Source organism: Ictidomys tridecemlineatus, chromosome 10 (assembly GCF_052094955.1).
Source record: "Ictidomys tridecemlineatus isolate mIctTri1 chromosome 10, mIctTri1.hap1, whole genome shotgun sequence".
Lineage (NCBI taxonomy): Eukaryota > Metazoa > Chordata > Mammalia > Rodentia > Sciuridae > Ictidomys > Ictidomys tridecemlineatus.
In genome coordinates this window covers 79,109,385-79,128,349 of record NC_135486.1, presented here as the reverse complement: position 1 = coordinate 79,128,349, position 18,965 = coordinate 79,109,385, and the positions used below count along the sequence as shown (strand labels likewise).

General features: G+C 38.8%; 2 protein-coding genes across 3 annotated transcripts in view; one reads left to right on the top strand and one right to left on the bottom strand.

The window, feature by feature from the left end:
• Positions 1–496: 496 nt before the first annotated feature.
• The window catches only part of Prtfdc1 (phosphoribosyl transferase domain containing 1), an 83,321-nt gene continuing 64,852 nt past the window's right edge, over positions 497–18,965 (bottom strand). Inside the window, exons 4-9 of one of the 2 annotated variants that reach the window (XM_005320242.5) lie at positions 17,960–18,025; positions 8,077–8,094; positions 6,625–6,707; positions 6,089–6,135; positions 3,204–3,280; positions 497–1,571 (exon numbers count right to left, since the gene is read on the bottom strand). In XM_005320242.5, coding sequence (XP_005320299.1) covers positions 1,524–1,571; positions 3,204–3,280; positions 6,089–6,135; positions 6,625–6,707; positions 8,077–8,094; positions 17,960–18,025 — 339 coding nt within the window. In that variant the 3' untranslated portion in view covers positions 497–1,523. The remainder of the gene's footprint in view (positions 1,572–3,203; positions 3,281–6,088; positions 6,136–6,624; positions 6,708–8,076; positions 8,095–17,959; positions 18,026–18,965) is intronic. The other variant, XM_078023300.1, reaches the window with a different exon arrangement.
• Positions 4,388–18,965, top strand: part of Thnsl1 (threonine synthase like 1) — a 138,246-nt gene continuing 123,668 nt past the window's right edge. Inside the window, exon 1 of the mRNA XM_078023291.1 lies at positions 4,388–4,531. The gene's annotated coding sequence lies outside the window, so the exon portion shown is untranslated. The remainder of the gene's footprint in view (positions 4,532–18,965) is intronic.

The following is an 18,965-nucleotide window of genomic DNA, read 5'->3' as shown; positions in this document are numbered from 1 at the left end:
TTCTTCTTGGACTGAAACGCAATATGCAGAAAAATCCTTTACAACTAAAATTCCTTGTTCTTACAAATGAGCCCAGGGCAAGGAAAGACCCATCAAATCTAGCCTGGCTCAATCATTTGCTTATATTAGTAGTGCATACATTGGATTTAAACCTGGTGAACAAAAATAGCCACAGGATAGTATCTGCAGTGGTGTATTGAAGCTACTGGCTCATATACATTTTAATAGCTAAAAGTACATAGAAAATATAAAGGTGGAAGGAAAAAGTTAGCAGTTATGAAACATAACAAGTTTTCTTATTTGTTTTATCAGTTTAAAGCAAGCTGGAACCTAATAACAATACATCACATTTGGTTCAGAACCAAACAAAGGCTGCTTATTTATTTTTTTGCATTTACTTCTTTTAGGAAGTGAGGAAAAATAGCTCTATTGGCATTCAAATTTATTTTCAATTAAAAAATTCCCATAAATTAGAAAATGTCTCAGACAACAGTGATAATAATAATAATAAAGTGTTTATTTGGTTAAAAAAAATCTTTTTTAGGTAAGCTTGTCTCCCATAACACATCGGATTGTGCCATTGGTCTTATAAGGACACTTAAGGAAATAATTCAATCTCGGCGTTCATGTTTCAGACAATACTTAATAGTGTCTTGCCCTTTGATGCAAATAAGAGGAAAAATTTATACTTGCTTAGTTTCATGCATTTAAAACACTCCCTACTGAATTCCACCATTTGCTCAGGTCCCACGTGAATGAAAGGGTACAGGGTAGGAACCAGGACCTTTCTGCCATTGTGTCTTTTCTAATTAAAATTCAGAGTATTAAACACAGTTGAGTACATCCATGCATACACGACACACTGTCATCACATACCGGAAGCTCTGATCAAGAGCACTAAGCAAAGGCTCATTTCATAACATCATTAAGATTCATCCTACCCTGCCTTTCTGAAAGGCCTTGTCACAGCAGATAATGATGTCCTGTCAGAGAGGTGCAAACAGGAATTTATACTAAGTTATTCTTTCCCTCCCTTTTTTAGCATGGGAATCTAGCTGCATTCCTAGTATGTCAGTTCTTCAGGACTTACTTTAAAAAGTTTCTCAGTTCTTAATAGTATAAAATATTACAAAATTAAGGTGTTAAAAAAAAGTTAGGTGAAAAATATTTGAGTAACTAAGTGGGGGTATTCCTGGGAATGGTAGTCAAGCATAATGATTATCAAAACAAAAGAAGGTGTAACTCAGGAGTGTGAAGGTGGAGAGAACTTATGAGTCATAAGGTGGAGTGTTGAATTTGGAACAAGTCAAATAAAAGCACTGCTTTCTTTTCCTTAAGAACCTTTAGTACTCTTTATATCTCAGAAAAGAAAGCTTTCACTTAAAACGTTTTTTTTTTTTTCTTTTACATCCTGTTGCGTGAAGTCGCGCCCGGAGAGACAGATTTTATGGGCTGGCTTCCTGAGTGTAGTATAGTAGTAAGAACGATGTTATCTGGGAAGTTGATGGTAAGAATTTGCTTCTTCAGACTCGATATTTTTCTTTACCGTGTTCATTGATCACGCAGATGTGCTGAAACAATAAGGGATTTACATAAATCAGTTTCTTAACAAAATACGAGGCACAGAAAATATGATGAAGCAATAATAGAATGCTACCTTGTATTGGTGTTTGCTCATTTAAAACACGTATGTGCATATTTGGATGTGCAAAAAATCAAAAGATACCCATTCAAATGCTTGGTAAAAGTTTTTTTAAAAAATTATTATTATTATTATTATTTGGTATTGGAGGTTGAATCTGAGATACTTTACCACTGAGCCACAACCCAGTTCATTTTATGTTTTATACAGAGACAGGTTCTTTTTTTTTTTTTTTTTGATTGTAGATGGACATAATACCTTTATTTTACTTATTTAATTTTATGTGGTGCTGAGGATCAAACCCAGTGCCTCACATGTGCAAGGCAAGTGCTCTACTACTGAGCCTCAACTCCAGCCACCAGAGACAGGCTCTTGCTAAGTTGTGAAGTTGGTTTCAAACCTGATCCTCCTCCTGCCTCAGTCTCCTGAGTTGCTGGGATTACAGGTTTGTGCTGCTCTGTCCGACTTCTTTGTTGTTTTAGTTCGTAACCCTATTTTGAATTTGGCTTCCCAGGTCCCCAAAACCAGAAACACTTAGAGTCCAGTATATTTATCCCTGGTGGAAACAGAAATCTTCAACTAGTAAAATTATAGCTGCTTGGGTAAACAAAGAAATAACGGTGGAAATAAACCATGGATTGTTTTTTTTTTTTTCTTTTTTGGTGCTGGGGATTGAACCCAGAGCCTTATGCATGTGAGGCAAGCATTCTACCAACTGAGCTATATCCCCAGCCCCATAGCATGGATTTCTAATCAACCATTTTGGGGTAGCAAGACATGTGTAAAGAATGTTTTTATTGCAAATAACAGAAATGGAGTAGGGCTAATGTAGGCAAAAAATGGGGGGACGGTTATTGGTAGGATGCCAATATAATCAAAGGAAGAGCTGAGCAATAAAACAGGTGAAAGACAGGAACTAGGGTGTCGGAGACTGGCCCATGCTGCTTGTGGGTGCTCTCTGGGGCTGATATTATAGTGGCTTACGTCCAAAGACCCTAGGTCTCTGTGACTTTTGATTTAAGTTTCTAATTTCCAGGAGTGAGATGCTGATTGCTCCACTTTGGGTAAAAAGTCTACTTCAACATCATTCAGGATTGATCAGGGTCACACAGCTCGGCCCACACTGAGAGTTGGTGTCTGTGTGTTGAATCCTGAAAGGGGGAATAGTAATAAGCTGGATGCCACTGTAATTGGAACCTGTTAGACTTCAAGTACTGACATGAACCACTTTAGAGAATATTAGCTATTATTATGATTGATTGGACATGGTCAATAACTATAGAGAAAAATCAATGTGGAGCCATAATTGTGCTTTTTGCTTCCTATTTCTTTAGTAGAAAATAGAGATAATCATCATTTGCTTCCATCAGCCTAATCCCAATCTTGCAGGGTGGTGGTAGGAATTAAATGGGAGTACAGATGAAAATTGCCCAATATATCCAGATACAGAAGAAACCCACTGAATAATGGTTATTAGTATTACTATTTAAAAGATTTGTTAAATTGATGTTACTGTTAAATTCTTATGAAAAGGGGATTAGGGTTAGCATGCAAGACTTACATTCAGATCTCTGAAGTACTCATTGTAATCTAAGGCATATCCCACCACAAATAAGTTTGGAATCTCAAATCCAGCATCTTAGCAGAAAGAAAGAGAGAGAAAAAGAGAGAAAAAAAAGCATAATTCAGAGTATGTTAAGTCTAATATCACCATATGCTGTTTTTGGCACTTAAACAGTGAAGACTTTGCATTTGGATGGAAATAAGAAAGACTCATGGTGAGCAATGCACACGACAAGCCCAATAGGGACCTTGACCGGAATGACTACTTGCAGAAACAAGGCAAATAAGCAAACATACAGGACTGGACTCCCAGTGCACAGAGTTGAGGAAGGGCTCAAGAGGTTCAGAAGATAAAGAGTGTGTGTGAGTTAGTCATGAGGCCCTATTGTTCCCGTGCAGGCAGTCTGTAATGATATAATGTCAAAGGAAATTCTCTGAGAAGCATTAAGGGCAGTTCAAACAGAAAGTATCATAGCACTGCAAACATGAACAGGTGTGCAGATGACAGCCACTGAGAAGCAATACTCCTTCAGAATCAGTGTCCTGGGCTGGGGAGTAAAACCTGGGGACAAGATGAAAAGAAATGGGATCGTTCAGCTTGAGGAAGAGAATGCTCAGGTTGACTTTAATGCTGGTCTTTGAGTCCACAATGCAGAGATTACTAATTAGCTCTTTATCTCTAATGAGGGTGGAATAAGAGGAAATGGATTTAAATGCAGCACAAGGTATGTAGGGTGAGTAAAAGAAGACTTTACTGAAAGTCATATTTTTTTAATTGAAGGGGTCCCTTAAGAAACAGACAAGAGCTCTCCTTCTTCAGAGTTCCACTCCTGAGACAGAATAAATGTACCTAGGTCTAATGATTTTTCACACTTTTTCAGTGTTTTAAAATCTTGTAAGTTTGATTATTACAGTGTAACGGAGGAGAGATGTGTTTGCTTACTTTTACGAAACTGTCCTTTGATAGTGCTGATGGGCTTACAGCACAGTTATCTTCCTGTGATTATGCCCTACCATTTCCATCTCTGTGACCAAAGGCACTCTCATGTGGAGATCCCAACTGGCTCCTACTTACAGAATGTGTCAGAAGTGGCTTTTCTAGGGGACTGAATTGTGAGACCACTGGTCAGGGACCCTGTCTGATTCCTCCAAACTGCAGAGTTTCTTAAGAAGAATAAAGAGGAGAAAAATAAAGAGCAGAAGAAAAGATGTCAGAGGTTACATTGCGCACGTAAGAAAGAGTCCACGAGAAAGGAACAAAAAGTGCAAAGCCTCAGCAATCCAGAGAGAAAGAAGAAACAGAGATTCTGAGCTGACTGAAAAAATGTGAGTAGATCCCAGGAAACCCTGTGGGTAACAATAACAATGACTTCACAGGGAGCAATGCAGCTCCTACAATAGGCGTGGCCGCTCAGACTGGGAAAATCAGAGCACAAAGCCAGTTTAGATGGCTGAACCCTAACATGTCATGGAACAAAAGGAAGAGGATGGATAGTAGGACAGTCAGGAATCAAAGTGCCCCATCACTCAATGGCAAAGGAGTGCAGCTCCTACACTTAAATCTGCAATTGCCATTACTGAAAACAGATTGCCTGGGTTCAATCTTGGCCCTACAGTGTGGCTACGGCCTTGTCAAGCTATTTAACATCACTGTGTTCCATTTCTTCACCTGTTAAATGGGTATAACAATAGCAGCTGCCTTTAGAGGGCTGTTGTAAGAATGACACAAATTATCTGTGTAGCTCCCCAAACAGTATCTGGCACACTACCACCTTTTTCCAGTGTTAGGTGTCATTACTTTATTTATGTTGTTGTTATAAGTGACACACACAATAAATTTGGAATTAATTGGATATGTCTGAAATGAATGTTTTTCAACTTCATTTCAAATCTTACCTAAATATTATATGAAAAATTTCTGTTTGGAAACTTAGGGCATAAAGATTTAGATTTCTGAAGCCAGGAACCAATAGGCACATGTGACTGAATCTGTCTGTGCAGAACTGACAAGGTCTAGAGTCAGTACATCTAGCAGAGGAATGAGACTTGTTTTTAGAATAAAGAGTCACTGTTACATGACCCATCCATACGGTGCCTGTCTCTAATGTTTGTTCAGCTTGCTGATGAGAATTGTAGCCAAATTATCCAGGGACTTCAGAACAAATATAAGTTATAAAAATCAAGCTGAATTCTTCCTTATGCAAGTGAAAAAAAAAAGTCTCCTTTAGTGTTAGAATAATAAATAATCTAGCTGCTTGTTTATGGTTTCTGGCATCAAAACTAGTCCTAACATGTGGGGAGGGGAAAGTGGCCTAGATGAGGAAAGCCCTCTAGTATACACGTCTGAAAGTGTGAAGATGTTACTAAGAGGTATCTGCTCTGCTTTTTCTCTTTGTTGGTGGGGAGAGGTCTTACATTCCCCCTTCTGTGAGCTAAAATTCAGACTGGCTGAAGGTCACCATTGTGCATTGTCTGTTAATAGTTTCTGAAGGTGGTAGAAGGATCCTTCTAAATTCTTTCAGTGCCTCTGTGACTGATAGGTAGAGCAGCCAGTGTCTGAAACAGTCCAGCCCCATAACTGTTCCTCTCCCCTGAAACTCATCAGCTGAGTTCTTTGAAGTTAAGGCGCTGCATAAAACCAAAACAACAATATCCAAATGCACTGAAGTTCCTGTGAAAGATGCAAATGAAATTTAAAGACCTTCCCTTTGAAAGGGTCCTAACCTCTGTAAGATAGAGAAAACAAGAAAATTGTGGGATTATCAGTCCTACAATACCTTCCACTTTAGATTGCCAGAAAATGGGAAATCAATAACTCTTAAGCACAAAACAAAACAAAAAATACCCCCCCCCAAAAAAAAACCCAAACCAAAAAACACTTACAGTCAGGTCTAAAGCCATCGCTTCTAGGTGTTCTCTTTACCAACAAACTGTCATTAAAACAAAAACAAAAACAAAAATTGCTTCAGTGATTTCAACAGTGAATTGCAGATAGAATTAAATTGCAGATAGAATTAAACATCGTTGAAGTACGTATTTTTTCCCTTGAGCCTGTGAAGCATCATTACAACCCTTTTTTTATTCCTGCCCTTGCTGCTATGGCACTACATCAATGGTACAGGATAAAAGGAAGAGAGCCCAGCAATTGCACAGGGGCTCATCCAGCCGCTCCTGGAAACAGCTTATGGATGCATAAGAGGGGCTCAGAAACACAGCAAAGCACATCATTTCCCCTTTCCTCTCTCAGGGTAGCAATCAAATGGGCTATTTTTTCAGTATGATCAAATCATTATGCTCTGGGATGAAGGGCCAGTGATTAAGACTAGAAACACTTTTGGGGAATAGCCATCCTGTATTAGCATCCCTCCTGGGCTTGTTTGGAAGAACAGAAATCAGCATGCTGTGAATGTCTTACTCACCTGGCTACCTTAATCATGTTGGGCTTGTATTTCTTTATGCTGGTGAGCAGGGCTTTCATGGTCCTCCCAGTTCCAACGACATCCTTAGCAAAAGGACAGACAAGTTCAGTAAAGTGCATTTGAGCAGCATAATAGCTTTCTCACCTGGAGAGATTTTCCTTGTTAACAGTGAATCATAAGGACAAATACTATCTGACTGGAATCAAGGAAGTAGAGTTAGTTCTGTTTTCTTAGTTACTTCTTTCTGGAAGCTGAATTTCGGGGAGCATACTGGTGAATACTTCCTTGCATCTTTGAACTGTGTTGAAGGGCTAAATTTGGCCTTTTGAGACCATGTGCAGCTTCTCCTCATTGAGTACACTGGGACTCATGCATGCACATTCAAGGACTAAATTTGGCCCTGAGGTTATGTAACACAATACATGACACATGAATTTTCATGGACATGGGATGTACATCTGAATACACTGAATGGATAAGCCACCCCCTCCTTGTCTTCCCGACTCACTAGGGGATTCTCTGGCTGGGAAGTGAGATGTGTCTGGGTAGCAGCTGGTGACAGCCTGTGAGTTCTGAGGGTCCGAGGCTGCAGTGAGCCCAGGCTCATCTCTGCTGATGAGCTGCTGCTGCACAATTAGAGTAGAATGGGCTGCAGCAATTTATTGTCCTTGGGACAGAAATCAGCTGTCAGGAGCTGATTATCTATACAACAGGTCTGAATTTAGCCAGGGGTGGGCAATGCGTTTGGCTGGAGGGTCCACTCCATGGGTTGTGTGGAGCCAGAACTGCGGATCCAGAAGGCACATGCAGGCAATTGTGGAACAAAAGCCCAAGAACAGCTCCCCTGAATTTTTGCCAACTGATAAGGCAGGCGTGCTCCTGAAGGAAACATGGCCATTTGCTGTATTAGTCCACTGCTACCAGAGACTCGCTTTTTTTTCCCCCTTTTATTTTTAACAGAAAAAGACAAATTTAAAAGGTCATAGTTTTCCCTTCGATTACCATTTTTAATTGGTTTTATTTATGATTTTGAGGCTCCAAGTACTTGAAAATTGATGTAAATCATTAGAGGAGATAAGCCAGAATCCTGAATTAAGGGTAAAGAGAGTTCTAACCCTAATTTTACTGTTAAATAAATTTGATTCTGGGGGCTAATTTACTCTTCTCTACAACTGTCTCATTCACAAATAGGTATAAGAACCAATTTAGTCATGCATGAAACTGGATATAAAACAGGATAAAGTACCGTACAGCTATTATTGCAGAGCTTTGATTCTAGAAATTATTTGAAGCTAGTGATTACAGTTGGCTCCGATTTGATAAATTTGGAGAACCATGCACACAGTGAGGACTCCATAAATCCTTGGCCAATTTGATAACAAGTCGTACATTTTAAAACTCACCCTTAGATCCATGCAACTCCCAAACATGGAAAAGGAAAAGGCAGCTTACCTCAACAATGAGGACATTCTGAAATAAACAAAATCCATATTTTAGAATATTATGACAATCTGGCTCATGAGATAAACACAAGCTTGGTTTAGCGAGAATCTCAGCTTGCTTAGCTGGTTCTCCCCCATCTATCGAATCCAAATGATTGGAGGTAAGGTAGGTATGAATCCAAATGATTGGAGGAAAGGTAGGTATTTCAGAACAGTCCCTCTTGAATTACTTGGGGTTTCAATTTTTGTATGTATACTCAGATTAGGAGCAGGATCATCTTAGACCCTAATGTCTGTCTGAAGAGCCATCTATAAAGTGATCCCACTTCAATAACTCTGCTAGATGTCTCCACTCAGCATTTCTTTGGTATGCAAAGCTTACTGAAGGTTCTCTGGAAAATAAGTCAACATAAACTGAATCACTGATAGAAACAGTGGCTGGTAGATGGATCCCATATTAGCTGTGACAACCCTGTTTTGTGATGCCACCCAAATACCACGGACTTAGTATTTACCCTGGGATTTTCAACCCTGATGAAAGGGGTGGCTAGAGGAAGCTGTTAGGGGTCTGGTACAGATTCTTAGTGAGATGATTAGAGCCTTTGCTACACGCTTGCAAGGAAAGTCCTCTACTTCTCCCCCAGAGAATACTGATTATGTTTCTTTTTAATTTCTTGTTTGATGTCTGTCTTCCCCACTAGACTCTAAACTCCACGTGGTAGGGCTCATGTTTGTCTTGGGTATGATTGTATTACCAGACTTTGCCATAATGCCTGCATACAGATATTCAATCATCATTTCATTGTTGAATGAAATAATAATAACTGATTACAGCTTATTAATGAGTTAAAAATCAACCAATTAATTGAATTAGTAGTAACATATCAATGTCTTCCCAACAAATTAAAATATGACTTTAATATGCCATTCCAATTAACTGTGTTGAGAATATTCTCTCAAAGTAATAGGATTTTTTTTCTTTCTTTAGGTTACCTTTCATTTATCTGATTTATGTAGTATTTTAGAAACTGGATCAAATTTTACACAGTAGATACCTTTGTTCTTTCTATTGCAAAAGATTTAATTAATAAAAATGTTAACCACCCCCCCAACAACTCTGCTAAATCTGTACCACGCGTCAAACATATTCTTCCATAGAAATATCCTTCTGAAAGTGTTTTTCTGTCAATCATGATATTTGCATTAATTAAATCCATTAACATTTAAATTATCATTAAGATGCAAGATTATATTGTCTACTTTGAAGCGGTTCAAGCCATCATATTCCCTACTCCAAGAGTCATATGGATAGAGGAGTCCCTTGGCATTTTGAACATGATTTGCTATGAACTTAACCATTACTCCACAGTAGTTAGTTGGAATGAGTATTTTTCATCTGAGGCTTATTAACCAAGTCTACTGACCAACCAGGAAGAATAAGTGGCTAATTTCCTGGTTCATAATCTTTTTCTTTTGATTTTATGAAGAAAAATCTTTCTAAAATATGTTAGCGTGCATTCTTGTCTAATTAAGTAGAATGTATTGAAAATAATTGGATCTGATTTTTTTTTCTTACAGTGCAGAATATTGTAAAACAGAAGAGTCATCTTTGAAAAGAGTAGCCACAATTTTTAGGAAATAGCAGTGGTTGGAAGTGGGACTTGGATGTGTACCAATCCTGAGATATTTTGTCAAAATTACTCAAACACATTTTGAGAAATTAAAGGTTTTGCAGGGTGTGGTGAAGCATGCCTCTCAGTTACTCGGAAGGCTGATGCAGAAATATGCCTAGTACAAGTCCAGCCTGAGCAACGTAGTGAGACATGGCCTTAAAATAAAATTTAAAAAAGGTCTGGGGATGTAGCTTAGAGACAGAGCTCTGGCCTAGCACAGGCAAGGCCTTGTCCCCTGGGTTCTGAGGGTGAGGGATTGAAAGGTTTTAAAGAAAAACACCCCCTCCCATATCACCTCTCCTCACACCCAATTTTATTTCCAATAGGCAGTTACTTTTAGCTCTTTTAGCTGTTTTTCTGGTTGCTACTTTAGCGTTTCTAACACACACACCCCACACATTATAAATATATAAGTATATAATATAAAATATATATTTTCAGTATTGTGGATTGAACCCAGGGCCTCAAGCATTCTAGGCAAGCAAGCTTTCTACCACTCTGAGCTATGCCCTCAGCCCAATATATTTAAAAATATGTTTTGTTTGGGCACAGTGGCACATGCCTGTAATCCCAGCTACTTGGGAGGCTGAGACAGGGAGATCACAAGTTTGAGGCTAGCCTCAGCAACTTGGCAAAACTCTGTCTCGAAATAAAAAATAAACAAGGCTGGGGATGTAGCTCAGTGATAGAATGCCCCAGCTTCAATCCCTAGTACTCATCCCACAAAAGGTTTTTTTTTTTTGTGTGTGTGTGTATAAATGTATAATTTTTAAAATTCTTAGGTTGCTGTTCTTAAAAAAGGGTTTAAGTATAAATAAATATTCATTTTTAAATTATATGAACTGATATAATATATAAAATATATGTATACTTATAAAAAAAGATTTATACATTCTAGAATACATAAATAAAGTTGCATAAATTTTGAAAACAGAAAATATAAAGGTTTTCTAATTTTTATGTATGTATTGTTGGAACTAGAACTCAGGGTCTCATGCATGTACCATTGAGCACTGTACTGTACCACTGAGCTATTCCCCAGCTCTAAGATTTTCTAAATTTTTGATGTATATTTAACTGTTTAATGAATGACAAAATGTTTAGGTATTTTAAAATGTTTAGGTATTATCTTAAAATTAATTAAAGTTATGACATTTTCTATTATGTGTATCTATAGCTACAGTATTATCAATCTAACCAAAATAATTCTTTGATATCATATAAAGCCAACTACATATTCAAACTTCTCTAGTTGTCCTTAAAATGGCCTTTGTGACTAATTTGTTCAATCTAAGACCATGCATCAAATCTTGCTATGGTTTCAATATGTCCCCTCAGTGCTTATGCAGGAAACTTAATCTCCAATGCAAGGATCTTGGAAGTTAGGGCCTAATAAAAGGTGATTAGGTCAAGCATGCTCTGCCCTCAAGAATGGATTTTTGTTATTTTTGCAGGAGGGGGTAAGTGTTCTGAGACTGGGTTATTATGAAAGCAAGTTTTCAAAATTTATGCATTTTATTTATGGTATCTAGAAATTTTAAATTGTTTTTTTATAATTATACATATATTTTATATATTATATCACTTTCTAAAGCCCCTTTTTCTTTTTCACTCTTGCCCTTCTGCTTTCTACCATGGGATGATGTCACATGAAGGTCCAAGAGCAGAGAAGATGCAACTATTCTAACTTAACAAAAAATTTTCACCAGTATCTAAAGGAACTAATGTCTTTACATTTTAATGTACCAAGAAGAGATCCAAGAGCCTAGGGACCAATACATGGAGACTGGCATATGGTAGTTGCTCAAAAACTGTGAAATCAATTAACAATTTTGTCCACATTTCTTTTACTTTGTCTAGTTCATTCTACTTTTGTCAAATTGCCTCTATATTTCCTTAATGATCTCAAATTCCGCCTTAATCAAGCTATAATTAATGTCTACAGCTTTTAATTTTGGACTAAGCAGTTTTCTAAAATACCCATTTTTTGAGTGGGCAACCTCGGGAATTTTTTTCTGAACACACTGTGCTTTAGAAACACTTCCAATCTGATAACTCTGATCACTGAATCTGAGATGTTTGCCAGTTACTGTCTTAGTCATCTCATCACACCTAGCTCATTTCCTCCCAGAAAGCCAGTAAAATCTTCAGCCTTGGGGCTGTAGGCAAGAATCCTGTGGGGACTCTCTAGAGTGTGTTCTTTCTTTGCTATTGCATGAGTCTGATCAAGGCTAGTCACATTGAGTTCCCTAGAGAAGAAGAAAGCAAGAGGAGAGAATTAGAAAAATCGAAATGATTTTCTTAAACAGGTTATTCCTATTTTTAATCTTTTAAAACAAAATGATTAGCAAACCATACTGTCTAATCTACAGCAATGCAGTTTTGCGGATGTGGTCATTCTATTCAGAAGGCCATGGAGTCTTGAAGGTGAGCTGTACAGGCGATGCCGAGCATGAGTAGGAGAGTGACTCTAAACCCCACGGAGATAGGAATGTAGTCCAGCATTTCATTTTATGTGATAATTCACAAAATCGCCAGAACCATCAGTCAGTGGGCATTTCCATTATTGTTCTCAGCCTAGTCAGATCCAATAAAAAGGAATGATTTAAACAGTTCAGGCAGCCAAGGGGGAGATTTTGGCAAGATCCAATGCTTCATTCTGGCATTTGATGAGAAACTTCTTTGGGGGTGGTGTGTGTGTGTGTGTGTGGAGGGAGCATGTCTCCTGAAATCTTGCACTCAACCTGCACATCTATGTCTCCTCGTTGCCAGATGGGGGTCTGTTTCCATGCGTTTGGTTTTATTCCACCCTTTCAGAGATTTCTCTTGAACATGAATAAAATCTTGCTTTAATGGATACACACATTTTATGAAGTGCCAGGATTAAATCAACTTTGAAAAAAAATCAGCCAGAGAGCACGGCGGTGCAGACAGCTCAAAACACACCAAGTAAAATGCTTTTAACATTGTGAGCTGAAGAGGCCATTTAACTGAATTGTTAAGGCTCCCTCTATTCAACAGCAATGACCTATTTAGAACCATGACTCAGCCAGCTTCTCTTGAAAGCAAAAGGAGAAAAAAAGAAGAGGGAGAGAGAGAAAAGTACTTGGGGGGCGGGCTGTCTAGAGACTCCTTTATCTAAATATTTTAACTCCTATATCTTTAGAGAGTTCCAGAAATGACATAGTAGAGTTATGGGGCTGGTGATTCAGCTAACTGTGAGCATGGCAAAGTGATGCAGGTGAGCTGTTTCCCCACATTCTACAAAGTTCTTTCAGAAACAAATTTCATGTAAAAAAATCCTTTCTATCTCACTTTGTTTTCGGTGCTCTTCCTCCTCCTCTTTCACCCCAGTCCTCATCTAATGCACCTGCTCAGGCCACCAGCACCAGCACCACCAGGGGACAGCTTCCTCTCCCTTCTGGACCTTCATTCTTCCCTTCTGTCGCTGGCTTCTCAAACACAGCTCTAAGATGTCACCTCAGCTCAAGTGCTTTGTGACGTCTCTTTGCTTTTCTAAGTAAACTCAATGTATTCTACACACCAAACCCAACATACATTTTCAATCATTTTCTTATCATTTCCTTGTTTCTAATTTCCTGCAGTCACGCCAGTCCCCTCCTATCTGGCTCTCCATCTTTCCCCATTCCACTCCACTTTTCCTCCCACTTCTGCGTTCTTTCCAGACCTTCTGGTCCCAAGTAAAAAAATACACTCTCCTCTAAGATTTTTGCAATCCTAAGGAATTCTTCCTTTTCTGGATTTCTTTAAAACCAAGGAAAGAATATTGGAGCTTTTCTCTGGGTGCTGAAAATTAAATGAGAGAAGATGTGTATAAGTTGCTGGCAGTGTAATAACAATCATAAATGGAACTTCAATGTAAGTTCATTGACTGAAAAATCATATGAGGACCACATGAGAAGGGGGAGGGGAGGAGATGGCCTATAACAACCTTTCCATTCTATGCAGATATTTATGGAAGTTTCAGACTTTCCTTTACAGCCATTAAAACAAAGACCTAATAACTGTTGAGCACCTTTTTCTTTAAATATTTTTTTTCTAGCAAATACGTATTCTTCATGGTAGGAAGATTCTATTCTTTTATTCTAGAAGGCCTCCTCAAGTTCTTTTTAAAATTTTTCTCCAACTCTAAATGGACAACTTTTCAGGAGCTAAATGAAGAATGACTGAACGGGCGGGTCACATGAATGCCTTTATCTGTTTAAGCAAAAGGCCTGACCTCTACCTTGGCTTAACTTTCACTATCCTCCAAACCATTCTCCAGGAAGCAGCCACAGAGATCTTTTTAAAATACAAACTGGATTCCATCACTTACCAAATGTAAACTTGCCAATTTGGCTAAAATTTATAATTTGCTCCTGCCACGTTCTTTTTCCTGAAATTAATTGAAAACTTCTTTTTCAATTTTTGTGTGAGAGGATCATTCACTCATTATTCACCAAATATTTATTCCAAACTGTTCTGGACTTGGCCCTGACAGATGTTGGAGAGAGGATGGTGACTACGATAGACAAGGTGCCTGCCCACTTCATGGTGACTTTCCAGTGGGGAGATAGGAAAATAAAAGCCCCAAGCAAATACTACAGATTGTGGAAATATAAGGTAGAAAGTCATAAGTGGGTGGGAGGAGAGGATAATGAAGACAGATAATTTACAGGGAGGACATCAAACGTACATCAAAGAGAGTCCATAAGTCACAGGACAAGCATCAGGAAAACTGAGAATTGGTATGTCAAACCTCTTTTAGCCATAGTTAATTATGAGCCCTTAATGGAATTACTGTTTCAAACCATGTCACAACTGTTCCTGACCAGGTCATCGTGACCCTCACAAAGAAAATTTGCTAAGGGCTATACCAAGGGTAACAAGCCTTCATATGGTTAAGGCAAGAACAAAGGAACCCAAATCCTGTAGAAAGCCCAGATTCTGTGAGAGCTATACTGTTCTCTTCGAAGATGGTCCGCTCAGTGCCTCTACTGAACATCCTTATCCTCATTCTTACTAAAAAAAACCTCTTTCCTATTTTACTCTGAGTGACTCAATTGAAGTCTTTCCTGTGGGATCACAAGAAAAGGTTACTGTGGATCCCTGTGGTCACCTTGGTTCTGGGGATCTCCCCTACAACAGAAATGGTTGTATGAAAACAGTGTCCACCTAGAGAGATTAACCAGGGCTGGGAAGAATATAGAGGGGGAGATTCTGGACTTATTTTAAACAACAAATTAGGGAAGGCCTCCAGTATTGAAGGAGATATTTAGGCTGAGATCTGAAGGGCAGGAAGAAAACAGAGACCAGAGAGAAGAAGCCACAGATTGTCCAACGTCTTGGCAGGAAGGAGTTTAGTCAGTGCTTCGAGGAGGGGTTCAGTGATGTACAAAGATGTGCTGTGGAGAGTCAGGGCCAGATCACACAGGCTACGGTAAGGAATTTGGATCATATTTTCAGAAGCACTGGGAGTAGGGTTGCCGAGTGAAACAGAGAATACCCAGCTACCTCTGAATTTTAGGTAAACAATAACAACAAAATTTTTTAGTATAAGTATGTACCAGATATTGCATGGGACATACTTAAGCTAAATATGCATGGGGTATCTTTTACTGAACCTTTGTTCATTATTTAAAATTCAAATTTAACTAGGCATCTTTTGTTTTGTTTTCGCTGAGTCTGACAACCCTAATTAAGAGGCCATTGAATGGTTTTCAGTTGGCAAGTGATGGAATCAATTTGCATTTTGAAAAGATCCTTTTGGATGCTTCTGGGAGAATAGTCTGGGGGGTAGTGAAAGTTAAGTGAAGGTAGAAGTTCAGAGACCCTAGTTAGGCAGTAGAGCATCTGAGAAGGAGAGAGGGTAGTGAAAGTTAAGTGAAGGTAGAAGTTCAGAGACCCTAGTTAGGCAGTAGAGCATCTGAGAAGGAGAGAGACGGCCTCACCCTGGAAGATCTATATCTCAAACCTTGATATAGACAGGAATCATCTGGGGATCTGGTTCAAATGAAAACTTTAATTCAGCAGATCTGGAGTGGGATCTGAGATTCTGCATTTCTAATAAGTTCTGACATGGCTCTAACTTGCTGGTTCTCAGACCAAAGGTCAGCAAACTATAGCCTGATTTGGCCTTGCTGCCTATTTTTGTAATTAAAGTTTTATTGGAACACAGACACAACCATTTGTTTCCATAGTGTCTAGATGGCCTATAACAGCAGAGCTGAGCAATTTTAAGAGAAAATGGTGAAAATATTTACTATCTGGTCCTTTATAGAAAAAAATTTGCTGATCCCTAACCTGAACTTTGAGTAGCATGGGTCAAGACTTGGGTGACAGCCAGGGAGATGAGTAGACAGATTTGATATATTTGAAAGCATATGGTGTGGCCTGCATGGCTCATCTAGCATTCCCCTCTGATGGGAGCTGGACACCGGGAACTACACAGTCACTAAACTCCAGTTGCTGGGACAGTCGAGAACCTGGCTAATCAGTGTTGATTCATCTTAGAAATATTTACCTGGTGCATTCTAAGCCCAAGGAGTTCTATTTGGCACATATTTAAACATATATAGATGTGCACCTATCCATACACAGAGAGTGTAAAGGTAAAGCTAAATGGTACCCAGGAACCTGGAAGAAAGAATTTGTCATGTCAGCAGAAAATTAAAGTAGATTCCTGCTTGTATGTGCCTGGTTTTCCAACTCTTCTCCCTGAACATTCACAATCTCTGCTTTCCCACAGGGGTCTTTGCAGTATTCACAGGAGGAAATGACAAAGCACAGAGCTGTCACCCCTTCTGCTCACTCCATCCCTAGGAAGAAGCTACCCTTTTCTCCATCCATTCCCCAACCCCATTTCTTAAAGGGAATATTCAGTGCTCAGGAGGAAAATCACTTAAAAAAGGGAGGAGGGGGCACAATTCTGTGTGCAGTATTTTTTCTTAGCATTTATTGGGGACAGACCTCATAGCAAAAGCACAAGGCAAGATATTTCCCTTGTGTAATAAACCTGTAAGGTAATATCACACAACAAAGTACTAATGTGACTTACCATTTAAAGACCACACTCCAAGATTGTATAAGGTTATGAATTTCTGGAAATTGTTTGGAGTATTTTAGCTTTCTAGGATATCATTTTATGCACTGATGTAGTAACATCAAATGATGGTCTGGCAATACATTAACATTATCAAGTTAACTCCAATTGCTATGGAACAAAATTTACTATTAGATGACAGTTTAGTTCTTGGAACTGCCAATGTTGTCTCCTGAGTAAGGGGAAGCAGGCTGTTTTGCAGTCAGAGTCTTTGTGGTTCTGTAGCATTCCCATTATGATACATATTTTTATTAAATGTGGTTGCTACTCTTTGTTTCCCATCTGGAGATTGTGTAACAATAACAACCACAAGTATGAGGGATTAAGCTTGTGTAATAGACTGATTCGTTTGACTTAGAAAGCTGAATGTGTTCAGGGATAATGAATACAAGATAGGTCAGTACAGGTGAACAAAAACAAATTCTGCTTTGGTAGTGGCTTTCATTCACAGTAAATTTGCATTTCAAATCACATTTCACAAAGATCATCTGCTTTATGAAACAACTCTTCTTTCTAATTTAAGTATTTATGTCAGAATCCAAATAGTCTTTTCACTTCATAATTAGGTATTAGCAGCTTTGGAACTCCAAGTTAAAATTGGAAAACTTTTCCCCCCCATAATCTAATAGATTACTTCATATTATTATGAGGAAAAAAAAGGCAAAGACCTAAAATTTGTGTTCTCAAGTTCTTTTTGCTTTCCTCCCTCAATTTTGCACACTTCAACAAACTTGTTTAAATGTCTTACTATGTAGTGCCTAGGTGTTGAGGCGTAGAGTAGAGATAAAAATCAGACAAAAGTTGAGAAACCTTCCTTTTCAGAAAGAAGGTGCCTGAAAGGACAGGCAAGAACAGAGAAGGAGGGCCAGAATTTTTGTTGTCTGAAATAAGATTGGAATTGGAAGCTTGGAGAAGGATTAGGTCTGCCTTGTGTCCTGGAAACCTTCTAAAAAGCATGTTTTAGAAGGAAGAAGTCATTAAAAGGATTCACACATCTATTTGCATGAATTAGGAAACCCGGGAGAGTATCTGAAATGTATTGCAAGTGCTAACCTGAAATGAAGGTCACTGATATCCCCAGACATCAATGTGTACTGAGCAGAGTTACATTAACAAACCTTTCCAGCCAGCGTTGAAAGATCCTCGCCTCCAATTATCTGCATCTCGCCCATGGATTGATCATTCTACAGAAAAAAAAAAAAAGATGATGATAATATTTTATTGCCAAAAAAAAAACAACCCCTTTAAAGCATATTTCCCATGTACCCAGTGACTAGATTGCTTCTTACAAATACAGCACAAATAGCTAGCACAGACTCATGGTTGCCTATGGTTACCAAGAGCCACTCTCCTGCACTGTGCTTGAGACAAAGCCTCTAATGACTGGCAGCCAGAGACTGAGCGTGGAGGGGGATGGAGAGCACAGAGGGGAAAAATAAACCTAATTTTGAAGTAAAACGTAATGAAAGGTGCTGGAACCTGTCCTGAGGCAGACAGAATTGGAGAAAACAGTCAGACTCTTGGACTTTACTGAGGTGGAAGGGGCTGGGGAAGCCCTCGGAGTGGTAAAGCATTGGTTAATAAGCCCTAGAAACCAATCAGATTCTGGTTCCCTGAGAGACTGAGGCCTCCTCTACTCTTTGCCCTTGGAGATCCAGCCCCTGATTTGATGTCAAGGGCAATTCTAATAAGCTGTGGAGCCAAGAAGTATTGCACTTAGACCTTCTGACATAAATGACTAAGCCTCAGGAAATTTCTGCAGTTCCGGGAACATAAAACCCAGAACCATACTTAGAAGACTTTTTAATTCAAATCCTCTTAGGATTTATGATTATTTGCTTTCACAATGTTTATGTATAGTACATTATCCTTCCCTAATAAACCCTCTTAAAACAAACAAAAATGGATTATTATATAGTGAGGATCACAATAGAACAGGGACAAAACAGGAAACAGAAGTGGTAACTTGTCTTCTGCCTCGTTATAGACACACGTGAAAGGAACTGAAGCAGATAGACTCAGGCAGTCTGCTTCATGACCAAGCAAGAATGTGGTGATGTTGCAATTCCTCCATCTCAACAATTGCCTCTGGGCAAAGACAATATAGGCACCATATGTGCATCG